The 24,210-nt window shown below is 53.4% G+C and overlaps 2 protein-coding genes and 1 long non-coding RNA gene across 3 annotated transcripts; 2 read left to right on the top strand and 1 right to left on the bottom strand.

The window, feature by feature from the left end:
- The first annotated feature begins 1,365 nt into the window (after positions 1-1,365).
- On the top strand, positions 1,366-8,025 carry LOC146542732 (uncharacterized). Its single transcript, XR_014879803.1, has 3 exons — positions 1,366-2,387; positions 2,509-2,568; positions 7,589-8,025. It is a non-coding gene; the product is annotated as an uncharacterized LOC146542732 (long non-coding RNA).
- A 140-nt stretch (positions 8,026-8,165) lies between these two features.
- On the bottom strand, positions 8,166-9,109 carry LOC146542733 (sperm-associated antigen 4 protein-like). The gene is made up of 3 exons (XM_085209768.1): positions 8,972-9,109; positions 8,539-8,628; positions 8,166-8,394 (listed from the first exon to the last, which is right to left on the bottom strand). The coding sequence occupies exons 1-3, from the start codon at positions 9,107-9,109 to the stop codon at positions 8,269-8,271; spliced, it is 354 nt and encodes a 117-aa protein (XP_085065894.1). The 3' UTR covers positions 8,166-8,268.
- A 4,318-nt stretch (positions 9,110-13,427) lies between these two features.
- On the top strand, positions 13,428-14,940 carry CYB5D1 (cytochrome b5 domain containing 1). Its single transcript, XM_085209767.1, is given in 6 exon segments — positions 13,428-13,625; positions 13,700-13,776; positions 14,019-14,237; positions 14,361-14,382; positions 14,385-14,594; positions 14,826-14,940. Coding segments are annotated over 6 exon segments (669 nt in total). The 5' UTR covers positions 13,428-13,495; the 3' UTR covers positions 14,837-14,940.
- Positions 14,941-24,210: the final 9,270 nt, after the last annotated feature.

Raw genomic sequence — 24,210 nt, forward strand, 5'->3', positions numbered from 1 at the left:
TGCTTGCGATGTCGCCAGCCGCCCATGGCCTCTGTCCCAGCCAGGACCCGGTGCCATCAGTGCTGTCCCCAGGCGCCATCTGTCCGTCCTGGCGCCCATTCCCACCCTCACTCCCCCCACGCAGTGTCCCCTGTGCCCCACCCAATCCCACCGGTGCTTTTGTCACGCTCCCGGTCCTCACCCAGTCCCACCGCTGGCACTGAGGGGCGGTGGGGTGGCTCTCCACATCTGGGTGACAGAAGGACAGAATCATTGCACGGGTGGCACTGCAGGGACCTTCGAGATCACAGAACGCGTCATGCACGAACGGATGGGTTGCACGGGATCGAAAGGTTCATAAAACCGTCCCATCAAATTGTGGTGGTGGTGGAAGGAACCTCTCGGCGTCCCCAGCCCCAGCCCCAGCCCTGCCGTGGGCTGGCTGCACCACCTGCTCGGGTTACCCAGCTCCCCCCCACGGCTTTGGGCACCTCCAGGGATGGGACAGCCGCCGTGCTCTGGGCAGCACTGCCGCGGCCGCACTGCCCTCCCTGTAAAGAATTCCCTCTTCACAGCACACCTCAGTTTCCCTTCTTGCAGTGTAAAACCGTAGCCCCCGTCCTGTAACAACCTGCCCGCGTACCAAGTCTCTCTCCCTCCTGTCTGTCAGCTCCCTCGAAGGAGTGCAAGGCCACCGTGCTGTCCCCCGGATTCTTCTCCAGGATGAACAGCCCCGGCTCCTGCAGCCTTTCTTCCGAGGAGAGCTGCTTTGGCCCTCAGCGCATCCTCGGCCCCCTCTGGACCCGCTCCGACAGCTCTGTCACGAGGTTATCCCTCGACAGAAGTCCGTGACAGGGGGGCACAGCCCCGGGAACAAGAAAAAAAAAGGAAGGAGTCGGAACGGTTTGCCGCGAGCCGGCTGGCCCCGGGCCGCGTGCGCTCCGGCAGAGGGGGAAGGGCAGAGAGCTGGCAGATCGCAGTGCTGTGCTCCCCCCATAGCAGTGCCGACCCTACTGCAGTGCTGTGCTCCCCATAGCAGTGCCGACCCTACTGCAGTGCTGTGCTCCCCCCATAGCAGTGCCGACCCTAATGCAGTGCTGTGCTCCCCCCATAGCAGTGCCGACCCTACTGCAGTGCTGTGCTCCCCCATAGCTGTGCCGACCCTACTTGCAGTGCTGTGCTCACTCCATAGCAGTGCCGACCCTACTGCAGTGCTGTGCTCACCCCATAGCAGTGCCGACCCTACTGCAGTGCTGTGCTCACCCCATAGCAATGCCGACCCTAATGCAGTGCTGTGCTCACCCCATAGCAGTGCCGACCCTACTGCAGTGCTGTGCTCACCCCATAGCAATGCCGACCCGACCCTATGCAGTGCTGTGCTCACCCCATAGCAGTTCCCGCACACATCGCTGCTCACCCACCAAGCGCTGCCTTTTGAATCCATGGTTTTATACTATAAACCACTCCAATGTGGGGGATCTGTGGGGTGTCTATGGGATATCTATGGGGTACACGTGGTTTTGCTGGGCAGAACCCCAGAGCCACCCTGCACCATGGGGTATCCAAGGGGTATGTGTGGGGTGTCTGTGGGGTATCTATGGGATACACTCCTTTCTGTGGGGCTGAGGCCTCGTAGCCACCCTGCTCTTTGGGGTATCTGTGGGGCATCTTTGGGGTCTATGGGCTATCTGTGGGTACACGTGTTTTTTCTGGGCAGGACCCTGGAGTCCCCCTGCTCCTTGATGTACCTATGGGGATCCATGGGACATCCATAGGGTATCCATAGGGTATCTGTGGGGTCCCCAAGGGGTATCCATGCGGCTTCCATGGGGTATCTATGGGGCATCCATGGGGTGTCCATGGGGCATCCATGGGTTATCTATGGGACATGCATGGGGTGTCCATAGGGTATCCATGGGTTATCTATGGCTCTCTATGGGGTGTCCATGGGGCAGCCATAGGGTATCTGTGGGGTCTCCAGGGCGTATCCATAGGGCATCCATGGGGCACATCCATGGGGTATGTGTGTTTGTGGGGTGGAGGCCCAGAGCCACTGTTCCTTGGGATGTCTGTGTGGTATCTATGGGGTGCGTGTGTACTTTTGGGGTCTGCTCCGTGGGATTTCTATGGGGCGCGTCTGTTCCAGTGGCCGCTTGGAGCTCCCCAAGATGGCGCCGCGCGCGCTCCCGCCCCTCTCCCTCCGCCTCTGTCCTCCCCAAGACGGCGGCACCCCACGCCACGGCCCGTGCGCTACGCCGCCGCATTTCCCGCGCGCGGCACCACCCCGCTTGCGGCGCGTTTCCCGTCGTGCAGCGCAAGGCGGTTGGGGAGAGCGCGGCAAGGTGGCGGACGTTGTGGATCTGGGGAGCCGAGCGGCGAGGACTTCGCCATGGACGAGGACGGCGACGGTGAGGGCGGCCGAGGCCCGGCGGGCGGGCGGTGCGGCTCTGCTCCCGTTCCCCGCTCCCCGGTACGCCCCGCCCCGCCCCCGCTCGGGCTGCCCGGCCCTGACCGGCCGTCTTTCCGCAGAGAGCATCCATAAGCTGAAGGAGAAGGCCAAGAAGCGGAAAGGCCGCGGCTTGGGCTCAGGTGAGGACGTCGCTGCGTTGAAACTCCGCGTCCCGGCGCCGCGCCGCGCCCGCGAGGTTCTGCGGGCTGTGCAGGGCTGTGGGGGTTCTGTGGGGCTGTGCGGGGTTCTGTGGGGGCTGTGGGTTCTGTGGGGCTGTGCGGGTTCTGGGGTTCTTGGGGCTGTGCGGGGCCGAATGGTGGTTATGATGTTGAAAGGGTGTGTCTGGCATGAATAGTTACAACCTGTTGTTTTTCTCCCTCCATGTCTGCTGGACTCGTTTCCATCTCCCAAGCTCTTTTGCTAATCAGAGTGAGAATGCAGAATCTGCAGGATGGGATTCTGAGAAGTTTACCCTCTCAAATTCACTGGTTAAACTGCAGCTAGGGAAGCAGGAGAAAGAGTTCTGTTTCCTGGTGGGTATGAGTGCCTCTCACCACCTGTAGATGAGTTTGCGTATGGGGCTGCTGAGTCACGGCCTGAACCTCTGATTGATCACCTGAGGCGAGCAGTGAGCCAGCCACGGAGCACAGGTGAAGGCAATTCAGCTGTGCTGCAGGAGGGGGTGGAGCCTGGCTGCACTTCTCCTAGAGCCATGGAAGAGCTGACCAGCAGTGGGGAAGGGTCTCTGCTGGAGATCCGCTCCATGGGAGTTTTGCAGTGAGCCCAGGATAGGGTGAGTGTCTGTCTTTTCCTACTCCAGTATAATAATTACAGGAGATCAGCCAAGCTCCTGGATATAGTACCCCATCTGTGTTTTCATTGATTGTACAGTTGGCGAGCCAGGCAGGCCAAATATAGTTTATATCCTGGCTTTTTTGTGGAATTTCTATAAGTGGGTCAAGGGGGAGAACACCATTCCCCTAGATAAAATGATCCCTGGGCGGATCCCAGGGTTTCTGGGATCTCCTTATTATCAATTAGCGACCATAATTGAGAAATGGGGTCCCCTGCGTACTTTGGGGAATATTTCCCCAGTACGCATGACAGAATACTTTCAGGGACTAGACAGAGACATCCTAACCACAAAAGAAAGGCAATTAGCTGCATCCCCAGTGGCATGGCCACTGTTAAATGCCTTAAATCAAGCTCTGAGACAAGATCAGATACCTTAGAGAATGAAAATCAGCTATTAAAAGCTCGTATTGACAAATTGAACAGGAGCTTAGTGTATTAACAGGAAAAAAACCCAATTTTACAGTCTCTAGGTCAGGTCCGTAGTATTTCAGTGGATGATAGTCGTACCTCTGAAGTAGCGGACCTGGTTGAGCAGGAAAACAGGAGTTCTAAGTCAGATCTAGAGGTTCCACTTATGGCAGAGCCCCTGGAACTCCGTCCTATAATAACTCAAAAGACAAAACAAGTACCAGACAGACCGGCAGGGGTGCCCCCTGACCAATGGCCCCTGCCCAAACGCATTTACACGTAACAGCTAGGCCATATACTCTAACCGAATTGACTGATGTGGTGCAGCCATTTCGGCAGAGGCCAAGAGAGAGTGTACCTGCATGGCTGCTCGGGGCATGGGATTCAGGGGTGGAAAGTGTCTTGGTTAATGGGCCAGAAGTGGCAAAGCTGGCCACCGTAACGGTACACCCTGCTGTCAGGCAGAGACTGTACGCTGCTGTCCAGTATAGCAGTGAGAACCATTCAATAATAGATTGGTTAATGGCACCATGCCGTATGGTCTGGCCAAACAAAACAGACATTCCATTAAACACAGGACTATGGTCCTCCGTGGAGGACCTTCAGAATTACATTCGTGAATTAGGCATGAGAAAAGCGATATACGAAGACTCGTTTGATAGCCCGGATATGACCAAGTTCTCGGCAGGTGTGCGAGATTTAATCTTACAACAGACCCCTTCCCACCTGTATGAGACCTTAGTTTCTATATTAAACCCTCTGGTGACCTCGGAAGCCGTGGTTCAACAGGCTGCCCAGATAGTAGCTGATCTGGGGGAGATGGAGCGTCTGCGCCCGAAGCGCAATATCCGAGTGGTAGAAGAAGCAGAGGTGCTTCTTCTAGTAGTCTCCAGTAGTTAAAACCAAGAGGCCACCTGTGCGGAACTCTCAGTCGGGGCCTCACGGAAACAAATGTTTAATGACCTTATTCGGGCTGGGGTCCAATTTGCTAAGATCAACCGCCAGCCCAATCACATCCTCCTTCAGCTGAGGTGACAGCTGAAGGACAATCAGAGATTCCAGAACTACCCTAAGAAGCCAAGGGTAAGAGTTACAGGAACAGTACCAATGACGACATGGAATTTAGAGGATTTCATCTTTCCCACCAGGAAAAAAAAAAGCCCCTTCAGGTGCCTCGGGCTACAATGCCTGAACCACCTGAAGCAAAAGACTTGACTTTGGCCCAGTTCATGGCGTGACCAGGGATGTCAGTCCCCCCTAGGGCCTCCAGACAGGACCGGAGGCCCTATGTAGAGTTAACGATATACTGGTCCCGGAAAAATGTCCAGAGAGTTATGGCACTAGTTGATACTGGAGCAGAAACATCAATTATTTACGGAGATCCGAACAAATTTCATGGAGACAGAGTGATGATTGGTGGTTTTGGGGGACAGACTATTCCTGTAACCCAGACGTGGTTGACGCTGGGGGTTGGGCGTCTCCCATCCCGGGAGTATAAGGTATCTATTGCCCCAGTCCAGGAATACATTTTGGGCTTAGATATTCTATGGGTTCTGGCTCTAGTTCAGACTTGGACAGAGATGTATCAGTATCCGGGCAGTGCAGGCAATATTAAGAGGCCATGCGAAACATTTGCCTGCCGAAACCACGCCGGATTACTGATGTGAGACAGTATGGACTCCCGGGTGGGCAGGACGAAATATCAAAAACAGTGCAGGAATTAGAAAAAGTGGGCGTTATAAGACCTGCCCACAGCCCATATAATTCCCCCATATGGCCAGTGCGAAAGTCGGATGGCACGTGGAGAATAACAGCGGATTACAGGGAATTAAATAAGGTCACACCACCTATTCATGCGGCCGTACCCCATATTGCCTCCCTATTGGACACATTGAGTAGGGAGATAAAAACCTGTCACTGTGTCCTAGATTTAGCAAATGCGTTCTTCAGTATCCCAATTGCGAGGAATCGCAAGATCAGTTTGCGTTTACGTGGGGAGGCAGGCAGTGGACCTTTCAGGTCCTGCCACAGGGGTACGTGCATTCACCAACGTATAGTCACAATCCAGTGGCGCGTGACCTGGCTGATTGGAGAAAACCTGATGATGTTAACCTGTATCACTACACTGATGATCTCCTGCTGACATCCGACTCACTGGAGGCAGTAGGACAGGCGGCTGATTCATTAACCGCCTATTTACAACTCAGGGGATGGGCTATAAATCCCCCAAAGGTGCAAGGTCCGGGCCTGTCCGTAAAATTCCTGGGGGTGGCTAGGGAAGCAGGAGAAAGAGTTCTGTTTTCTGGTGGGTATGGGTGCCTCTCACCACCTGTAGATGATTTTGCAACAGTAGTAGGAGCTGCTGCCCAACAAGAGGAAGCTTACCTTCTGGGATCAATTACCTATGGGCTGAGAACGCAAGTAGGAATGCATAAATCCTTGTACATGCCAGGTTCTCCAAAACTGTTATTCTGGCAAGACTTACTAGAACAAAGGGGTGCAGAGATTAAACTCAATAAAAGTGGAGCTAAGGGTCAAACAGCATTACCTGATTGAAATTGTAAGTCTGGCTTTAACACAAACTGGGAAAAACAAGGTTGGACCCCCAGGAGTTACGGGAATCTTAAAGAAGGTATGCTTAGGAGTGTGGGTATCAGGGATACCTGGCAAAGCCAAAAATAGGAATAATAATAATAAAAAAAGATAAAACTTGCAGCCCTAAATAGAAGTTAAGTTAAAAGCAAGAGCTAGCCAAGTCAAGGTGAAGCAGTGCCCTTTGAGGATATATGGGTATAGAAGGATGAAAGAAATAATAGGTAACTGTTTGAAGTTTGGATTATTAATTGAGTGTGAATGCCAACGCAATACTCCAATTTTGCCGATTAAAAAAAAACACCACTAATAAATAAGTAAAAGTTGGAGAGCAAGTGCTGTAGTTTGGTACAAGATTTGAAGGCAAGTAATAGGACTGTTGGATGGATGCACTCAGTGGTGGCAAATTGATACAGCTCATTAGCCAAGTTAAGGAATGAGTAGGTGAAGCTTACCTTCTGGATTTGAAGGATGCCTTCTTGCCTGTTTGGCCAAAGGAAGCTTAAAGTTATTTGCCTTTGAATAGAAAAACCCCAAGACGGAAAATAATAATAATAATAATAATAATAATAACAACAACAAAAATAGGGACGCAGTCAAGCTGGACAGTGTTACCCAGGGTTGTGAGAACAGCCCAGTGATTTCTGAGAACCGGTCAGCTCGTGATCCTGAGACGAGGGTTCCTCCATCCCAGGGTGGAACTTTACTGCAGTATGTGGGTGCCCCAGTAACTAAAGGGGACTGTGCACAATGGATGCGAGTTTGCTGAATTTTTAGCTGAAATGGTTCCCAAGGTCCTCAACAGAAGGCTGAACTGATCAAAGAGAAGGAAGGAAGCAATTTGCCGGCCTCCCAGACCTTTCCCCAGGATGAACAGCCCCGGCTCCTTCAGCCTTTCTTTGGAGGAGAGCTGCTGCAGCCCTCAGCGCGTCCTCGCGGCCCCCTCTGGACCCGCTCTGACAGCTGCACGTCTCTCATGTGCTGGGCGCCCAGGCCCGGGTGCAGGGCTCCAGATGGGGCTGGATGGGCCGTATTAGTCACAGAACTGGGCCGAAGCGACCCACAAACCGGTGACGGTGCAGTCCCACCAGTGCTGGCTGCAGAGGGCAATCTCTTCTCCAGGCCAGCTGGCCACACTGCTTCCGAGAGGAGCCAGGATGCCCCTGGCCTTCTTGGCCGTTTGGGCACGCTGATGGCTGGTGTGACGTCTCCTGTCCACCAGGACCCCAAGTCCCTCTCCGCAGGGCTGCTCGCACTCAGTTCTTCTCCTGCTCTGTACTCACGTTTGGCATTGCCCCGACTCAGGAGCAGCACCGTGCCCTTGGCCGTGTCGAAGCTCGTGCTGTTCTCATGGGCACACTCCTCCAACCTGCCCCAGTCCCACTCTCTGGATGCCGTCCCTTCCTCCTCCAATGGTGACTGCACCGCGCTGCTTGGTGTCCTTGGTACCGGAGCCAGGACGGACACGATGGTGAGGAGGGCTCGTCTCGCATGTGCCTGAGCATCTTTTCCCGGAGGATCTGCTCCACGATCTCCCCAGGCACAGACGCCAGGCGTCAATCTCTCTCTCTGAGCGCTGGACACATCTCAGCCTGCCCATTTCCTCTCGCAGCCTGGAGGTTCTGGAGTTCCCCACGGCCAGAGGGCTGGGCGGCTCGGTCGCTCCTCAGAGCTCCATCTGGCTGCCCGTGTCAGCCCAGAAAGGCTGTGGCCCCTCCGCCTGGGTTTGTGCCTCAGCCCGGCTGTTGCGACGAGCGGTCGCCGTGTTGGTGTCAGGGGAGCACCGGCGAGCCCGGCGCAGAGCTTTGGGAGGCTGGAGATGAATGAGGAGCTGCCCACCCCACGTAGCTGCGCCCCATCTCAACACAGACGCACTTCGAGATGATGTTAATGTCTTTATTTTTTTGACCACAAATCCAATTTCCGATCTTACAAGTCCAATTTCCGATCTTACAAGTCCAATTTCCGATCTTACAAGTCCAATTTCAGATGACCATTTTTTCCACCACCTTCCCATGCACCTGCACTCGGTAAATGCAGGTGTATTCTGGATGTCCCCAGTTGCTCTTCACCAGAACCTTGATGTAGCGAAAGGCTCTGGAATGATTATTCTGCAAAGGAAATGGGGAGGAACAAAGGAATGGGGGTTCAAATTCCCATTCCTGTTGCTCAGGAGGGCTCCAGTTGCAGGCATGTGGGAACACAGGGAGGGGCAGGGAGCAGGCGTCCTCCCTGGCGTGCTGCCCCTGTCCTACCTCAAGCAGGAAGGTCTGTAAGGGTGCTTTCCGCACATTAAAGCTGAATGAGCCAAGCGGAACCTCCTCTTCGCTGTCCACATCCAGTCCCTTGCAAGCAAAGCACAAGGATTGATGCTCAGGTTCGTGCCACCAAGAGCAAAGGTGTGTACTGTCCACCCCCCTGCCCTGGGGCTCGGGCAGTAGCCCAGCACTGCTTCTGCTGGAGCTCAGTCTCCACCTCGAGGTTTCATCAGGAACCCCGAGATGCTTGCCGAGCAAGGCTTAAGAAGGATCCCACCTCTCCAACTTAGGAAACATCCCCTGGGGGCACTGCAGTGCTCAGGAGACAGCGGGACGCAGGGCTCGGGAGGATGCCCAAAAGCAAGCCAGTCCCTGCTCCGGCACTGTCCTGTGCCCAGATCCCAGGCAAAAGAGCCAAGTAGGGACTTACAAAGACAGCAAATTCTCCCGGGGCGCTGCTGGAGAAGCCAGCTGGAGTCAGCTCTGGGTCAACGTGTCGCAGAGTGACACAAGCGGGCAGGATTTCAGCTGGCAACCTGATGACAACCTGGCCCTGATGTCCCTGCATGGGCCAGCATTCTCCTGGTGAAACACCCGGCTGCAAACAGAATGGGAGAGCAGAGAAGTAGGAGAGAGCGCTGGGGCCACAGCACTCCAGGTGCAGCTAAAGGCAAAGGCGGCGAGCGTCTGCGGGTCGCGCTTCTGCTTGAGAGCGGCTTACGTGTGAGGAATCGGGCAGAAACACAGGGCCTTAATTCCCTGCCCGACAAAGGGGCTCTCGGTGTCACTGAAAAGGGGAAGACGGTGGCTGGGAAAGCGTCGCAGTGGGACCATCTCTCTCTCTCCAGCACTGGCTCTGCTGGCCCCCAGCTCTACCCCCACAGAGGGACAGGTGGGATGGCTGCGGCACTGAGGTGTCGGCGGGGAGGAGATCTCTCACCCAGCTGGGACTGAGGAGTGTGGGCCTCACACAGCAGTTCAGCTCAGGTGCCCTCCTGAGGGGAGCCAGCGATTGCCAGCACCCCCAGCCCCGTATCGGACCTTTGGCTTCACGGCTTGAGCAACACGCCGGGGCTGAGGGGAGACCCCCGAGGGGGAGCGAGGGGTGCAAGCAGCACTGCTGATGGCCGCCACGATACCTGCAAGATGGTATCCGGAGGATTCACGGGGACGATGAAATGGTGGAGCCAGCAAAACCAGCACTTAAATGTATAGGTAGGAGAAGTTCTCTGGAGGTCGATGGCAGCACCTGTAATGATGGGGAGGAGGTGAGTGCAAGAGGCGGCAGACGTGGAGAAGCTGAGGGTAGCAGGGCTTGCCTGCCTGTGTCCTCTGTCCTCACCATTGCTCTTCCATGCCCAGTCAGGCATCTGATAGCAGTCCTGCTGTGCTCTCAGCTCAGACACTGCCTTTATCCCCAGGGGAAGACAAGAAACGATGTCAGGACACGACCACGTCAGCGCGCAGCTCAGCGTGACTGCCAGCACCCGGAGGTCTGACACGCAAGGCAAGCCGCGTCCAGAGGGCTGTGAGCTCGTGCTGGCCGGCACAAGAGGCCAGGACTGGGGAAGGATGTCCGAGCCCACGGACACTGACCTGTGCCACGCTGTCTTCCTGTGTTTTCTGGAGCGTCCCCAAAGACGCAAGGAGATGCGCGCAGGTGGCTCCTGCAATTTGACAAGGCAGAGAGAAGGTCGTAAGTACAGGGGTTGCTTCTGGTCCCTGATCTCATGCTGGCTTTTCCTCGGAGCCTGGGAAGTCGCAGGTGAGCGGAGGATGTCGGGAATGGTGCGGACTGAGGACATGTCTCTGCCCACATCCTTCAGGGCACTGCAGCCCCGTGGCCGTGCAGCTCGGTGCCCCAGAGCTGCTCCCATTTCCCCTGGGTGCACCCGGTGGCACCGAAAGCAGCGTGGCGGGCAGAACGCCAGCCCTACAGTGAGGCCAAAGCAAGGCCGACTCGAGGATGTCCTGGAGAAGCGGCACCGGGGCCGTGGGGTCCTACTCGGTCCACACCCTAACGCTGGGGGGACCGCAGCAGCTCTCGGGCTGAGTGGGACCCAGTGGTGGAGAGCAGCTCTGGAGCAAGCAAGCGGCCAGGATAGGAAGGCAGAAGGTACCACACTGGTGCTCAGTGCCTCTGGAGGCCTCTGCTCACACTGACATCATCCAGCACAGTCCCAGGGTCGCTGCGGGATGTTTGCTCATCAGAACTCACCAAGGGAGACCACGGACAGTACAATGAACGCTCTGAACAGGCTCATCTTGTGCTCTGAAGCAGCAGCAGCCAGGTGCCTTCCCATTTCACGCCACACTGAAGGCTGTTGGCCAGCGGAGGCAGGAGCTGGTGCTGATAAAGGCCTGCTCAATTCCGCCGGCTCAGGGAGGCTTCTGCGGGAGGAAAGAGCGTGGCTGAGCACCGGTCCCACTGCGTGAGAGCCGAGGCAGGCAGCAGCAGCCTCGCAGAGGCCCTCCCAGAGGACGGGCCTTGGGATGCCTCCCGGCTCCATCCCGGCGGCAGCGAGAGGGCAGCGCGGGTGGGGGCTGTTCTCTGGGGTCCCCACGCTCCCCACCCCACCTTTAGAGAGGGCTTTCCAGGCTCGCAGTGGCGGTGCCCTGCCTGAGGCAGCACAGCTCCATTCTGCTCTGCCGTCCCGGCTGCCAGCCTGAGCCATCTCTCAGCACCACCCAGCCTCGGCCTCCAGCGGGGTCAAGCCAGAGGCTTCCCCCGGCTGCCCCGCTCCCCGGGCCACCGAGGGCTGTGTGCGTGCTTGCCCCCAGCCCGATGCCCCCTGCGGGTTCCACCCGCCTCGTACCTTTGCCTCTGCACTGATGTGTCCCCAGCGGGGACCTGCTGGCCCTCGCCCACAGCCCGGCTCCCTGCGCAGCTCTTAGACGCCCTTGGGCGCCTTGTTTGCGCAGCCTTTCTCCTCGCCATTCTGCAATAGCTGAGCCCTGGAAGCAGCGCGTCCTCTCAGCACCGCGGTCCCAAAAGCTCTGAGCCCACAGGGGCTCCGCCACGCTGCAGCCCTTGGCGGTGGGCGGAGGCAGCTGTGATGTCACAAAGGGCAGCCGTGATGTCACAGAGGGCAGCCGTGATGTCACAGAGGGCAGCCGTGATGTCACAGAAGGCGGCTGTGATGTCACAGAGGGCAGCCGTGATGTTCAGAATCGCTAGGCCATGGTTGGATGTTCAAGGAGGTGATAGAGGGGTTCGGAACAGGTTTACGTTTTGGACTCAAGGGACGGCCAACAGGCAGAAACTGCTGTGGAAGTTCTCAAACGTTCTCCAAGCTCCGACCCCTTGCAGTCCCTACCTCCTGGCCACATGAGACACGCTCCCTTTCCCCACCCACTGGCCGAGGAACTCGGGGGATCCATTCCCGGGTTGCCCACCACGTCATCCATCCTATGCCTGACAGCCTCCCCGGCGGCCTCGCTCCAGCTTCTCTCTCTAAATTCAGACTAGTTCTCTCCAACCTCCTGGCGCCTTTGGTCAATAAATCTAATCTCGAGGTCACCTTCAGAAGCTGAGTGGCGTCTCGCTTTTGTAAGGACACCCCCTTATCCCCCACTGCCCTTTTATCCCCTGGGGACCCACCGCCCCTCCCGATCCCACCGCCCCACGGGTCCTCAGCATGGACCCCTGGCAGCCCGCGTGCAGCACCGGTGAGTGCCAGCCCTCGGGGACACCGCCGCTGTCCCCATCGGACGGTGCCGCCGTTCCTTTCGGGTCCTTGTCCTCGCTGTTGGCTGCTTGCGATGTCGCCAGCCGCCCACGGCCTCTGTCCCAGCCAGGACCCGGTGCCATCAGTGCTGTCCCCAGGCGCCATCTGTCCGTCCTGGCGCCCATTCCCACCCTCACTCCCCCCACGCAGTGTCCCCTGTGCCCCACCCAATCCCACCGGTGCTTTTGTCACGCTCCCGGTCCTCACCCACTGTCATTGGGCTGGCTCTCCACACCTGGGTGATTGAAGGATCGAATCACTTTGAGTGGCAGTAGTGGTGCCATGTAAACAACGTGCACCAGCCAAGCACCACTGAGAGCCAGAGAACTGTATGGAGTGAATCAGCATCCACATTCATAATGATAATTGTCCCTCTTTCTTTAATTTGCTCACAGAAATGATCACTCCCTCCGTAAAATTGATGGCCTGCCTTTTAATTAAATGCCTGCCGTTAAGCAGGGGCCCTGTGCCATATCCCAGACCACCTCTGTCCCCAGGGCTCCCATCTGTGTGTTTTATCTTATCAGTGTTATCAGGGTGTAGATGCAAATAGTTGGACTGTTTATAGTCAGAAATTGTATTACACAAAGAATGAGTACGCAGTATGGATTTCCACTCTTCCTTTCCTCCCCCCTCCCCCCCCAAGAAAGCACCCCCTGTGGCCCCATTTCCCGTTTTAGTACGAACGGGACAAGGCTGCATTCCTCAGCTCGCCCCTTTCTCCAAACTGTTCCTGGGAGGGGTGACTTAATTTCTCTTTGATATCTTTTCCTACAGCGCCCGTTTCTCAACTAAAGGCTCTGTCATCGCCTTTGTTTGCTCTACACCCATTACACCCTTAGAGCTCCAAGGAGCCCTGTAGCAACTCCACCCCCCACAGACCCTATAGACCCTTATGCCCACTTACGCCCCACTGTACGTCCCACAGCCCCCCTGCGTCTTCTGTATGCCTTCTATAGTTCCACGCACGTCCTACAGCCCTCCACAACCCCCCGTCCCCCCAGCGCCGCTCCCCCGCTCTCCTCGGCGCCGCCGTTTCCCGGCAGTCCCCGCGCAGCCGCCGAGGGTCGCGTTTCCCGGCGGCGGCGGCGGCGGGGTGGAACTTCGGGTGGGCGGTGCCGTCGCCGTCGCCATGGCAGCGCGGGGCCGGGGTGGGCGGGGCCGTAGGCAGCCAATCGGGAGAGGGCGCTCGGCGGCGGCGTTGCCATAGAAACGGCGGCGCCCCCATGGCGGCGGGCGGCGCGGAGCGGCTGCCCCGGTACTTGACGGCGCGGGAGGTGGCGGAGGCCGGGCGGCCCCTGCTCAGCGCTCTCGGCCGCGTTTACGACCTGGGCCCGCTGCTGCGGGAGCGCCGCGGTACGGGGGTGGCCGCCGTGAGGGACGGGTCCCGGTCCCGGTCCCGAAGCTCCGAGTCCGACCCTCCCCCCCAGGTGACGTCACCCTGGCCCCCCTGCTGGCCGCCATCGGCACCGACGTGAGCCGCTGCTTTGACCCCGAGAGCGGCGACGTGAGTGGGGCGGAGGGCCGGGAGCGTCCCCGGGTCCGGGGGGCTTCGGGGCGGAGGACGGGTCCCGGCGCAGTTTTCGGGGTCCCGGCGCGGTGTCGGGCGGTCCCGGTGCCGGTGTTTGCGGTCCCGGTGTGGCGGGGGTGCGAGCTGGGCGATCCCGGTGCGAGGCGGGGATCCCCGCACGGGCGGGGCGGCGGCCTCCGATCCCGGCCACGCGCTTCAGACGTCCCTCCCACCGGCAGCCGCTGCCCCGCGTGGAGCCCCGCACCGGCCAGACCGGCTCCCGGTACCCGCTGGGGACCCCGGGCGGCTCCCGGCTCCTCACGCCGCGCTCAGACGGGGCCCCCCCGAGGGACGCCGCGTGGTGGCGGGACCCCCGGCTGCAGGTGGGACGTCTGACGGCCGCCCCCCGCCTGTTGCGCCTCTGCAACGCCCTGACGGGCCAGAACTGCGTCATCGAGGTCAGTGGGACGGGGGGCACCCGGACCCCGAGATACAAGCCCGCTCCCCGGTGGGGTCCTGCTGTCCCCAGCGAGGTGCTGGGAACCTCGACCCCGTCCCCTTCCCTTCTTGCGGTCCCCCAGGTGTGCGGGGAGGAGCCGGTGGGGTGGCGCTGCGGCGGGCGCGGGGCTGGAAGGAGCAGCTGGAGAAATACACGGCGTGCTACGGCGGCGTCCCGCTGAACCCCCACCTCAGCCTGGAGCAGAACGGGATCCCGGAGAGCACCTCCGAGCTGCGCAGCCTGCGCCTCGACCCCAAGGACTTCATCCCCACCGTGCTTCTCTACTTCAACGATGACGCTGGCAGCGCTACGGAAGGTGGGACCTCTAAGCACCCCCAAAAGCCCCTCACCTCCTCAAAACCCTCAGACCTACCCCCATATCCCCTCCCATCCGGAATGCACAGGACACGCCAAGACCCCCCAAAAAACTCCCCGGACCCCATTCTTCTAAGAACCCCTAAAACCCTTCAGACTGCCACAGAACTTCCCAGGACCCCCAGACCACCCCCATCACCCCAAAACTTCCACCCCACTCTTCCTTTTCCAGCCCCACAGTGACATCTTCCCCACCCTGAGCTGTGGATGGTACTATGGGGGCACTACACCCATTTTGGATTCCAGTTGTGTTTTTGCAGCACAATAAAGCTGTTTTTTAAAAACTATTATTTGTTGTTGAAAAGTTGTTTTGTGCATGGTCATGGTGGGGCAATCCAGGATCCCATGGTTTAGGCGCACCCCTGAGGATCTGTTTGCAAGGAAGAGCCTGGTGCTAATGAGCAGCCCTGCTAAGAAAGGGCAAATGACCCCTCAACCTGTGACCCTGCTGTCCTTCCCCCATGACCCTCTCCCACTGGCCTTGAGGAGCTCCTGTGCAGATCCAAGGATGTTGTTGCTGTTACGGTCACTGCAGAGGAAGGCTCCCACCCCATGCACACATCTGGCATGCACACCCGCCATTTGGAGCTCAACACTGCCACGGGACACAAGGCTGCATCCTCCCACGGGGCTGAAGAGGGGGGATTGGACACGATCCTATGGCACCCCCGAAGCACCTAATAGTCCCCTGAGATCCCAATGCCCCTCTAGCATCCATATGACTCATAACCACCTGGAGTGCCCTCACAGCATCTCTATAGCTCCCAGGAACCCAATGGGATCACACAGGCCCTTGTTGCTTCCACGACCTCCTAACATCCATAGTGCTCTCTATAGCTCTTATAACCACCTATAGCATCCCATATCTACCTAGAACTCCCAAACACCCCTAATGTTGCAAAGACCAATGAAAGCACCAATATATCCCACGTATAGATACCACGATAGCCTACCCCGTAGCTACCCTGTCTCTCCCAAGACAACCTATGCCCCCCCCTCCCAAAGCATCCCCATAGCACCCCTATAATTCTCAGCACTGCATGTAACATCCCCATGGCTCCCTCTACCTCCCGTGAGCTCCTGTAGCTCCCAGGACATCAGTGGGATTACCTATGGCACTCTGTAGCTGCCAAGACCCTTGCAGCACCACAGTTTCCCCTCTGTAGCTCCGAGGATTGCCTATAGGACCAACTACAGCAGTTCTGTAGCACTCCCATCGCACCTCTATAGCTTCCAGAAACCCTGTAGCGCATCCATAGCACCTCTATAGCTCCCAGAACCACCTATAGCATCCCTGTAGCTCCTACTATCACATATAGCACCCTCTAGATCCCTTATAGCTCCCAAACCCTATCACAGCCCCATGTCCCAGACCCTATAAACCCCTGTGCCCACATATAGACCCCTATAGGTCCCATAGCTCCCTGAAACCCCTATAGCCCCCCTATCATAGAATGGCTTCGGCTGAAAGGGACCTTAAAACCCATCCAGTTTCAGCCCTCATGCCACGAGCTAGTTTCCACCCACTAGATCCAGGTGCCCAGGGCCGCATCCACTCTGGCATTGAACACCTCCAGGGATGGAGCATTCACAGCTCATCTGGGCAGACTGTTTCAGTTCCTCGCCACCTTGAGTAAATTTCTTCCTAACATCTAACCTTTTTAGTTTAAGGCTGTTCTTCCTTGTCCTGCCCCCATCACAACACGTAGAAAGTCACTCTCCCTCTTACAAGCTCCGGTTAAGTACTGGAAGGCCACTGTGAAGTCTCCTCATCCACCTCCAGCCTGAACAAACCCAGTTCCCACAGCCTGCCCCTCATCAGAGAGGTGCTTCAGCTCTCTGACCATCTTCATGGCTCTTCTCTGGACCTGTTCCTAAATCACAGAATCATAGAATGGCTTGGGTTGGAAGAAAACTCAAAGATTATCCAGTTGCCAGCCCTCATAGACCACGTTCATTCTCATGAATGGAAGGAGCCTGGACTCCTGGGGATGTGGAAGTAATTTGAGGTGTTGATAGAGTCTGGAACAGACTCTACCCCTGCCGTTGTACAGTAGGAGCTGTGAAACATCTTGCTGGATGGATATTTCTGTAATACAGTAAATATAAGATGGTCGTACGCCGACTGTCCTCCATATAAACAATGGGCTTAAAGTTAATCCCGCATGAAAATGCATGGTTTTCATTGTTCTTTCAGTTATTAAAAATCACCTATGAAAATGTCATATTATCAACTGCTACCAGAACTCCATCTCCTTTTTCCTGCAGGCCGTGTGCTGTACAAGAGGCGTTGCCACCTCCTGGCTGAGTCCTTCAGGTGGAAGCGCAGAGCACACATCATCTGCCATCCCCCGGCTAGTTCAGTAGATGCAGTTTGGATTCAGTAGGTGCACTCTGGATTCCTCTTGGTCGCTTGTTAGTTCATCCCTGTATGGAAGATGTGCAGCTCCCTCAGTTCGGCTGCTCTGTTCCATCAACTTCTTTCTACATACGAGTGTGAAGGAAGATGGGCAGGATCACTTCCATTCTGGGACTCCTGTTTAATTTCTGCGCTTACTTACAGACGTCCTTTTGTTCAGACTTCACAGCATGCAGATGCAGTTAGGATGCTGGATGTCTTTGCAGTAGCGCCCAGAATTCTGAGAGGTGTTTCGCCCTCCGGGGGTCATCTAGGTGATTCCAGTGTCAAAAAGGTGACTTGAGGGGACCTGTGCTGACGTACAGTGATAGCCTTGTTTCTGGGCATTTTGGGGTTTCCTCTCACCCCAAGGCTTAGCAGAGGAAAGGGGACAAGGGAATTTCATATAGTCTGTCCGTAACGAGTGTCCTGTGCTGCTGAAGACAGGCTGGCCCGGTGTGAGAGATGGTGTTACTGTTGTTCTCCTACGTGCCTGAATTCTTGGGACTCGAGGTCTCTAGTGAAAGATATGAAAGAAACCGCAGGGACTTGAGTCCTAGTGTTACACCAGAAAGTGTTTTGAAGTTTTACAAAGGTAAATAATGCCGGTGGGATAATTATGATATTATGAGGGGTGAGAAAACGGAGCTGCTTATCACCTTCTGATCAATTAAAATGCACCCTTTTTATCCAGTAAAATACCTGAAAATAGTCTTACTTGGAACACAGGTAAGAAACTGCTGGCGATTACAGACAGTGTTGTGGAATGGCTGGCAGGGCTTAGTGCACAATAACTTTCAGTCAAAGTAATTGAAAATGCCCTGCGTGTGTTCTCTGATAGAAGACTAATGCCAAAAGATGGCAGAGCTGTCAAAGCTCTTTCACAATGGGTACATTTTAAAATCACTCTCTTTTAAACTTTTTTATTCCTTTTGAGTTCTTTAGATCTCCATAAAGCCAAATCTAAACCTGCATCACTGCCTTTAGCTGGTCCTCCTGGTGTAAAGCCTCCTATTTCATTCAGTTTGTTTCTGAGGTTGGAAAGAGGACTGGGCTTCAGCTGAGAAACAGGGCTGAGGGGCTCCTCAGGAATGCCAGTACAGGGCCAAGCTGGGGTTGTGCTTCACATTCCAATGCTGATTTTTCCCCCCCCCACCCCCCCAGTCCTCTCCCTTTCACCCCTTCTAGTTTTTGATTAGACACGCTTGTTTTGTTCCTTCTCTGAACTCTTGCCACAACAGTCTAAAATGAATGCTAACGTGGTAGGAAAAGTTACTCTTGGAAGACTTGTAGGAAGGGAGCATCATTCTGGGTTTGGAGTATTATTTCTAGGTGGACCTCAGACTTCATTGACCCAGAACTCTAGGTTGGTAAGGCTCCAAAGTATTTCAGAAACACTGATTCTAACAGAGGGGAGCAAATCCTAGTGTGGGAATCAAATGTTGTTTCTGCATTAGAACTGGATAATATATATATTTTTATTTCATCATCTCCACTGCCATAGTTCTTTCTGGGAGTCTTTCTGCTTAACTTGGGGAAGAACTCTGATAGTTCACGTCACTTATCTTCTAGATAACCCTTCTCAGGGACGCACGCTCTATATATAGGTGTATATAGGTGTATATATGTATATTTTGTCATACACACTGCAAGAATATCCTGCACCAGATCAAACCAGAGAACAAGTGATGGATGCCCGAGGAAGCGCCTGAAGAGACATGGGAAGGCCTGGCATCATCCCCCGCCCCGGTGCTCCTTGTTTAACGAAGACTTGGAAGCAAATCACCATATCAATACGACAAGAAGAGCACTGAGACATCTTGGAAAGGACAGGATGGCGACTGACTGACACCAGGTAACAAATTAACAAGTAAATAACAAATGTAAATCCTCTGATAAGATTGTGAACCTGGAGTAGCAGCCAGTGGGGAAACAGGGGAGAGGGGGGGAGGCAAGGGGGAGAAAACAGGGTATAAAGGCTGTCATGCTGTGTCCATAGGTGCGCTCCTGCTTGCGGGACGCCCGCCATTGCAATCGCGAATAAAATCTGCTTTTATCAGAGACACCGTCCTGACAAAATTATTTGGATATTTCCAACAATTTGGGGGCTCGTCCGGGATTATTATTGCCTCTTTGGGTGTCTCCCTACTGCCCTGGACAGGACAGGCGCACCCCGCTGATTTCAGCGGTCCTGTCTGAGTGGTGAGGTGACTCCTTGGGACGGCCGATAAGAAACCGAGACTGTTAGATAAAGGACGGGCTCTGTAAAAGCCAAGGGGCAGGTAGGCACGGGTGTTGGCCATTGCGACCCGGTAACTTCGTGCACGGACCAAGGTAAGAGAGTTTAATTCTTGCCTTGGGGGTCGGTTGAGACTCTTGAGTGTGTGTATGTGTGAGACGCACTTCAGTGCGAAGCGAGTGCGGAGTCCCGACCTGCGGCTCCGTTGTCCCGCGAGGGGCACGGCCAGGGACGGACGAAGCGGCTGTGTTGGTGGAAGGAAGAGTCTCGGGAGGGAGCTGTTGGTGTGCGGCACCCTGTGCACTTGACGAAGTGGCAGCAGTGCACCCCTATTTGAATCCGAGAATCGGAGTAAGGTACTCCGGAGGGATCGGCCCTAAATCCGAGAGTCGGAGTGTGGTGACCTGTGGGCTGGGTAGTTCACAGCAGCGCTCCGGAGGGATGGGGAATAGGAGCTCCCGAGAGCAGGGGAAAAAAGGTCCCCTGGTTTGTGCCTAAAGAAACCCCTTACGAAAATGTTTCAGAATTGGAAAGACGGTCCCAAGACCAGGGACAAGGATAAGAAAAAGATGCTTAAATATTGTATACAGACATGGCCTAGAGAGCCAATACAGGGAAAATAAATATTCTGGCCAGAATATGGATCTGATGAAGATTGGCTGTGTCAGATTCTGAATTCGTATGTAAAGAATAAAACCCCCTTTTCAAAGGAGGAATCAGACTACGCTGCTTGCTGGATTCAAGAAGCCAGTCTGTTACTAGTAAGAAAAGGTCCGGACCAAAAGGGGAGGAAATAGGAAAGAGAACCAGAAAGATCATAAATGGGATCCCTTAGACAACTTCCCCCCCCTTCAATTTCAAAAGCACTGCAAGTGACAGAGATCTCTACAGAGTAAGAGAGTGGCCGTGTTGCTGATCTGTGCAGGGTCCTGGAGAGAGGATGCACATTCTGTTACTGAGGGAGTTGGAGCAATGTGAATGGGACCTGGAGAGTTTTCCTTTCTCTAACACTAACCTTACTAATGCTTCACTTTATCCTCTTAGGGCAGTCTCCTTAGGTCAAAGGGAAATAGGGTATGCTAATGTCTGTTGTTTTTATGAGAAGAAAAGTTAGGAGTTTCAAGAAGAATTCCTTAATTGAGGATTCTGTAAGTGTAGCAGAACAATTAGATCAATTTCTAGGGCCTAATTTCTACTCATGGATGGAAATGATGTTATCACTGATATGTTGTTTATTGGAGAAGGAGGTGGGCAGCTCTGCAAGTGTGGGAAAGGAATACAGAGGAAGATTGTGCTCTGGAGGGAGGCAGAGAGAGAAAGGATCCTGAGGATAAATTGTATTGATTATTGTCACTGTCTTTGTGATTGTTAAATGTTTATGTTGTGAAAGTGTTATGTTGTGTTATGATATGTCATGTACGAGGCTGTTGTGATACAAGGAGGTCTAAAGTGATACTGAGAAGACCCCCTGGGTTGTATTTTGGCTCAGTGGAGAAACATTGCTGGTGAGCCAGGGAGAATATTGAATAAGAAACCAGGAACGTAAATGGAGTAATGGGATCAGTTTTATAGTTAAGTACTCTAATCATGAGACCAAGTGCTGGGTATTTGTGGAAGTTGAGGAATTGTATTGTTTGATTTGTGGATTTTGAAGGCACTGGGACAAACTGTCTTAATGGTATGTGGAAATGCAACTTGTAATGGTATGTGGAAAAGCAGTTGTTAACGGTATGTGGAAATGTAGTTGAGGTATAAAGAGTGGAATTGTGGAAAACAAACAAACAACAACAAAACGGCAAAAAAAAAAAATAGGATAGGAAACAGTGAGTTTGGGATTTAGAGTTTGGGCCGGCACGAGAACACATCCCCGTACTACCCCCCCCCCCTCCCCCCACACCGCGGCTTATAAGAACAACTCGGAGTAGGAGAAAGAGGTGGGGGCCGGAGCCTCCCGCTGTGACTGTAAAGGGTGCATTGCTTGTGAATGGGGATGGGACGGGACACTGAAAGGGAGAATAGCCGTCATCTGCAGAGAGCTCGGAAACCCGATATCCAGTGTGAGCACTGGAAGCCTGGGGAGGGGAGGGGGTGAAACTGAAATGTTAGTAATGTATGTGATGATGAAAGCCTAGAAAGTGAAAAGGGTTTGGAAAAAACAAAAAACAACAACAACAAAAAACCCACAGGCTGAGGAAGGCAAAGTTGAGCAAGGCGTAACAGGGATGTCCTTACCAAGAAGAAGAGGTAAGGGGGAGCCTGGAAGGGCTCAGGGAGAGATCCCCCCCCGCCACTGGACCAAAAGCAGCTGGGGAAGCAGGGTAAAGAGGTTTATTTTCTGATATGGATGCCTCTTACCCTATGCTACATCAAGAATTATTACCCGTAGATGATTTTTTTTGTAGTTGTAGGAGCTGTATTTTTTTTGAGGGGACCAATTAAATACAGGCTAGGAGAAGAAGTAGGAATATATAAATTCTTGTACATGCCAAGTTCTCCAAAACCATTACTTGGGCATGACATATTAGAATAGTTGAATGTAGAGATTAAATTCAGTAGAGAAAATTGGAGCTAAGTGTCAAGCAAGAGCAATTGACTGAAAATTTTAAGTTTGGCTTTAACATAAACTGGGAAAAGCAATGTTGGTACCCCCAGAAGTTACGTAAATCCTGTCAGGTATACACAGGATTGCAGGCATCAGGAATGCCTGGCAGAGCCAAAAATGCAGCCCAATAAAAGTTAAGTTAAAGATGGGAGCCAGCCCAACCAGGGTAAAGCAATTCCCTTTGAGGATAGAAGATTGTAGGAGGATAAAAGAAATAATAAATAACTTTTTGAATTTTGGATTATTAATTGGATAGGAATTCAAATACAACACCCTAATCTTGCATATGAAAAGTTGGATGGCAAGAGCTATAGTTAGGTAGAAGATTTGAGAGCAAATAATAGAAATGTTGAATATATACAACCCATAGTGTATATCTTTATTAATCAAGTTAAGGAATAAGTAGGTGGGGTTTACCGTTCTGGATTAGAAGTACACCTTTTTCTGCCTGGTTTTGCCAAAGAAAGTCTAAAATGCCTTTGAATAAGAAAACTCCAATATGGGGTGAAGGAAAAAAAAATAATAATGAAAATTCAGTTAACCTGGACAGTGTTACCCAGGGTTGTGAGAACAGCCCAATGATTTTTGACAGCTGGTCAGCTTGTGAGCCTGAGATTTGCATTCCTCTATTCCACGGTGGAACTTCACTGCAGTACGTGGATGCCACAGTAACAAAGGAGGACTGTGTACAATGGACTGTGAGTTTGCTGAATTTCTTGATTTAAATGGCTATCAAGTTTCTCAACAGAAAGCACAACTGATCAAAGAGAAGGAAGCAATTTGCTGAACACCCAGAACAACAACGAAGAGCTACCTGCAAGCCAGCAGTGTGTGACTGCATGGAGACTGTCTGTGCCAGCTGGTCAGACCTAAACTACTGGACGATGCTGAGGATTCCTGCATTCATCGATGGAAGGAGTTTTGTGAAGACAAGGAAACTAAGGCAGGATATGCAGTAACTGCTACTGACAAGGTAACTGAAGCAAGACCTTTTCTTGTGGGGACCTCCACTCAGGAGGCTGAAATAACTGCCTTGACAAGAAGCTTAAATACAGGGACAGATGCTAAATAAGCTTTTGGGGTGGTACCTGCTCATGGTACCATCTGGAAAGAGCGAGGGTTGCTTACACAAAAGGAAAACATTCAGCATGATGTAAATCTACCAAAGAGCAGCATGGCTGTTATGCACTGTAAAGGACATCAGAAGAGTGACACTGTACAGGAAACTGGGAATTGATGGTGGATCAGGTGGCAAAACAGGCAGCTGAAGGAAAAGGAATTGGTGAACTGGCTTTAATTCCAGACGGTAAACTTAAAATATCTGAACCTTAGTCAGAACCTATAAGGTATCCTAGAGAGGATAGGAATCTAATTAATAATTTAGAAGGGGAGAGAGCAAACTGACAGATGGGTGCATACCCAGATGGACACATTGTTGTGTCCGATTAGTATTTTATAGAATTTAGTTCTAAGAGAACATAATGAAACATATGGAGGGGGTACAGACACCAGAAAGTAACTGTACAATCCTACTACCAGGAACAGGGTACAAGTGGGGCTTGTTGGGAAAGGGAAACCTTTCAGGTCAGAACAATTGCAAATTGATTTTTTTCAGAACTGCCAGGAAAAGGAGGGTTTCGGTATATGCTAGTTTTAACCAATACCCTTTGAGGGTGACCAGAAGCATTCCCTTGCAGGACCAATAAAGCCAAAGAAATAACCAAGGTATTGTTGCAGGAGATTATTTCAAGGTTTGGGTGTGCTGCAACAAAACCCTTCAACCAGGGAACTCAGTTTATTGCAGAGATTGTCCAACAGGTCAGCAAGCATTGGGAATAAATTGGCAATTGCGCTGAACGCACAGAACACAGGCGAGTGGTCAGGTGAAAAAGATGAACCATCGAATTAAATCACAGGTTGTAAAACTGGGCCAGGAATCTGGACTGTCCTGGCCACAGTTGTTGCCTTTGGCTCTCCTTAGGACCAGAATGAAACTTAGAGCCAAAGAAGGGTTAAGTCCTTTCAAAATACTGTACAAAGGGCCTTATGTTGTACAAATGAGGATCTCTACTCAACGAGGGAGTGAAACACTAACTGAGCATGTGATAAGTCTACAGGAATAACTTTGGGAAATAGAGAAACTGGTTCTAGGAACTAGAGCCCAAGGCCTTGACGGCCCGATACATAATATTTTACAAGGAGATTATGTGTATATTGCAGATCTCTTTCAGATTTGCCCCTGGAACCAAGGTGGGAAGGTCTGTTCCAGGTGCTGCTAATGCCCCACACAACAGTAAAAATTAAAGAACAAACTTTGT

The sequence above is a fragment of the Meleagris gallopavo genome, chromosome 27 (assembly GCF_905368555.1).
Source record: "Meleagris gallopavo chromosome 27, MGAL_WU_HG_1.1, whole genome shotgun sequence".
Lineage (NCBI taxonomy): Eukaryota > Metazoa > Chordata > Aves > Galliformes > Phasianidae > Meleagris > Meleagris gallopavo.

Bases quoted from the DNA above. Each gene is read 5' to 3' on its own strand.
- LOC146542733 (XM_085209768.1), bottom strand. From the start codon at position 9,109: ATGCAGGGACATCAGGGCCAGGTTGTCATCAGGTTGCCAGCTGAAATC. The intron at 8,629-8,971 runs GTAAGTCCCTAC...TTTGCTTGCAAG, and splicing joins CGGGAGAATTTGCTGTCTTT to GGACTGGATGTGGACAGCGA. The intron at 8,395-8,538 runs GTAGGACAGGGG...TTTCCTTTGCAG, and splicing joins TACAGACCTTCCTGCTTGAG to AATAATCATTCCAGAGCCTT.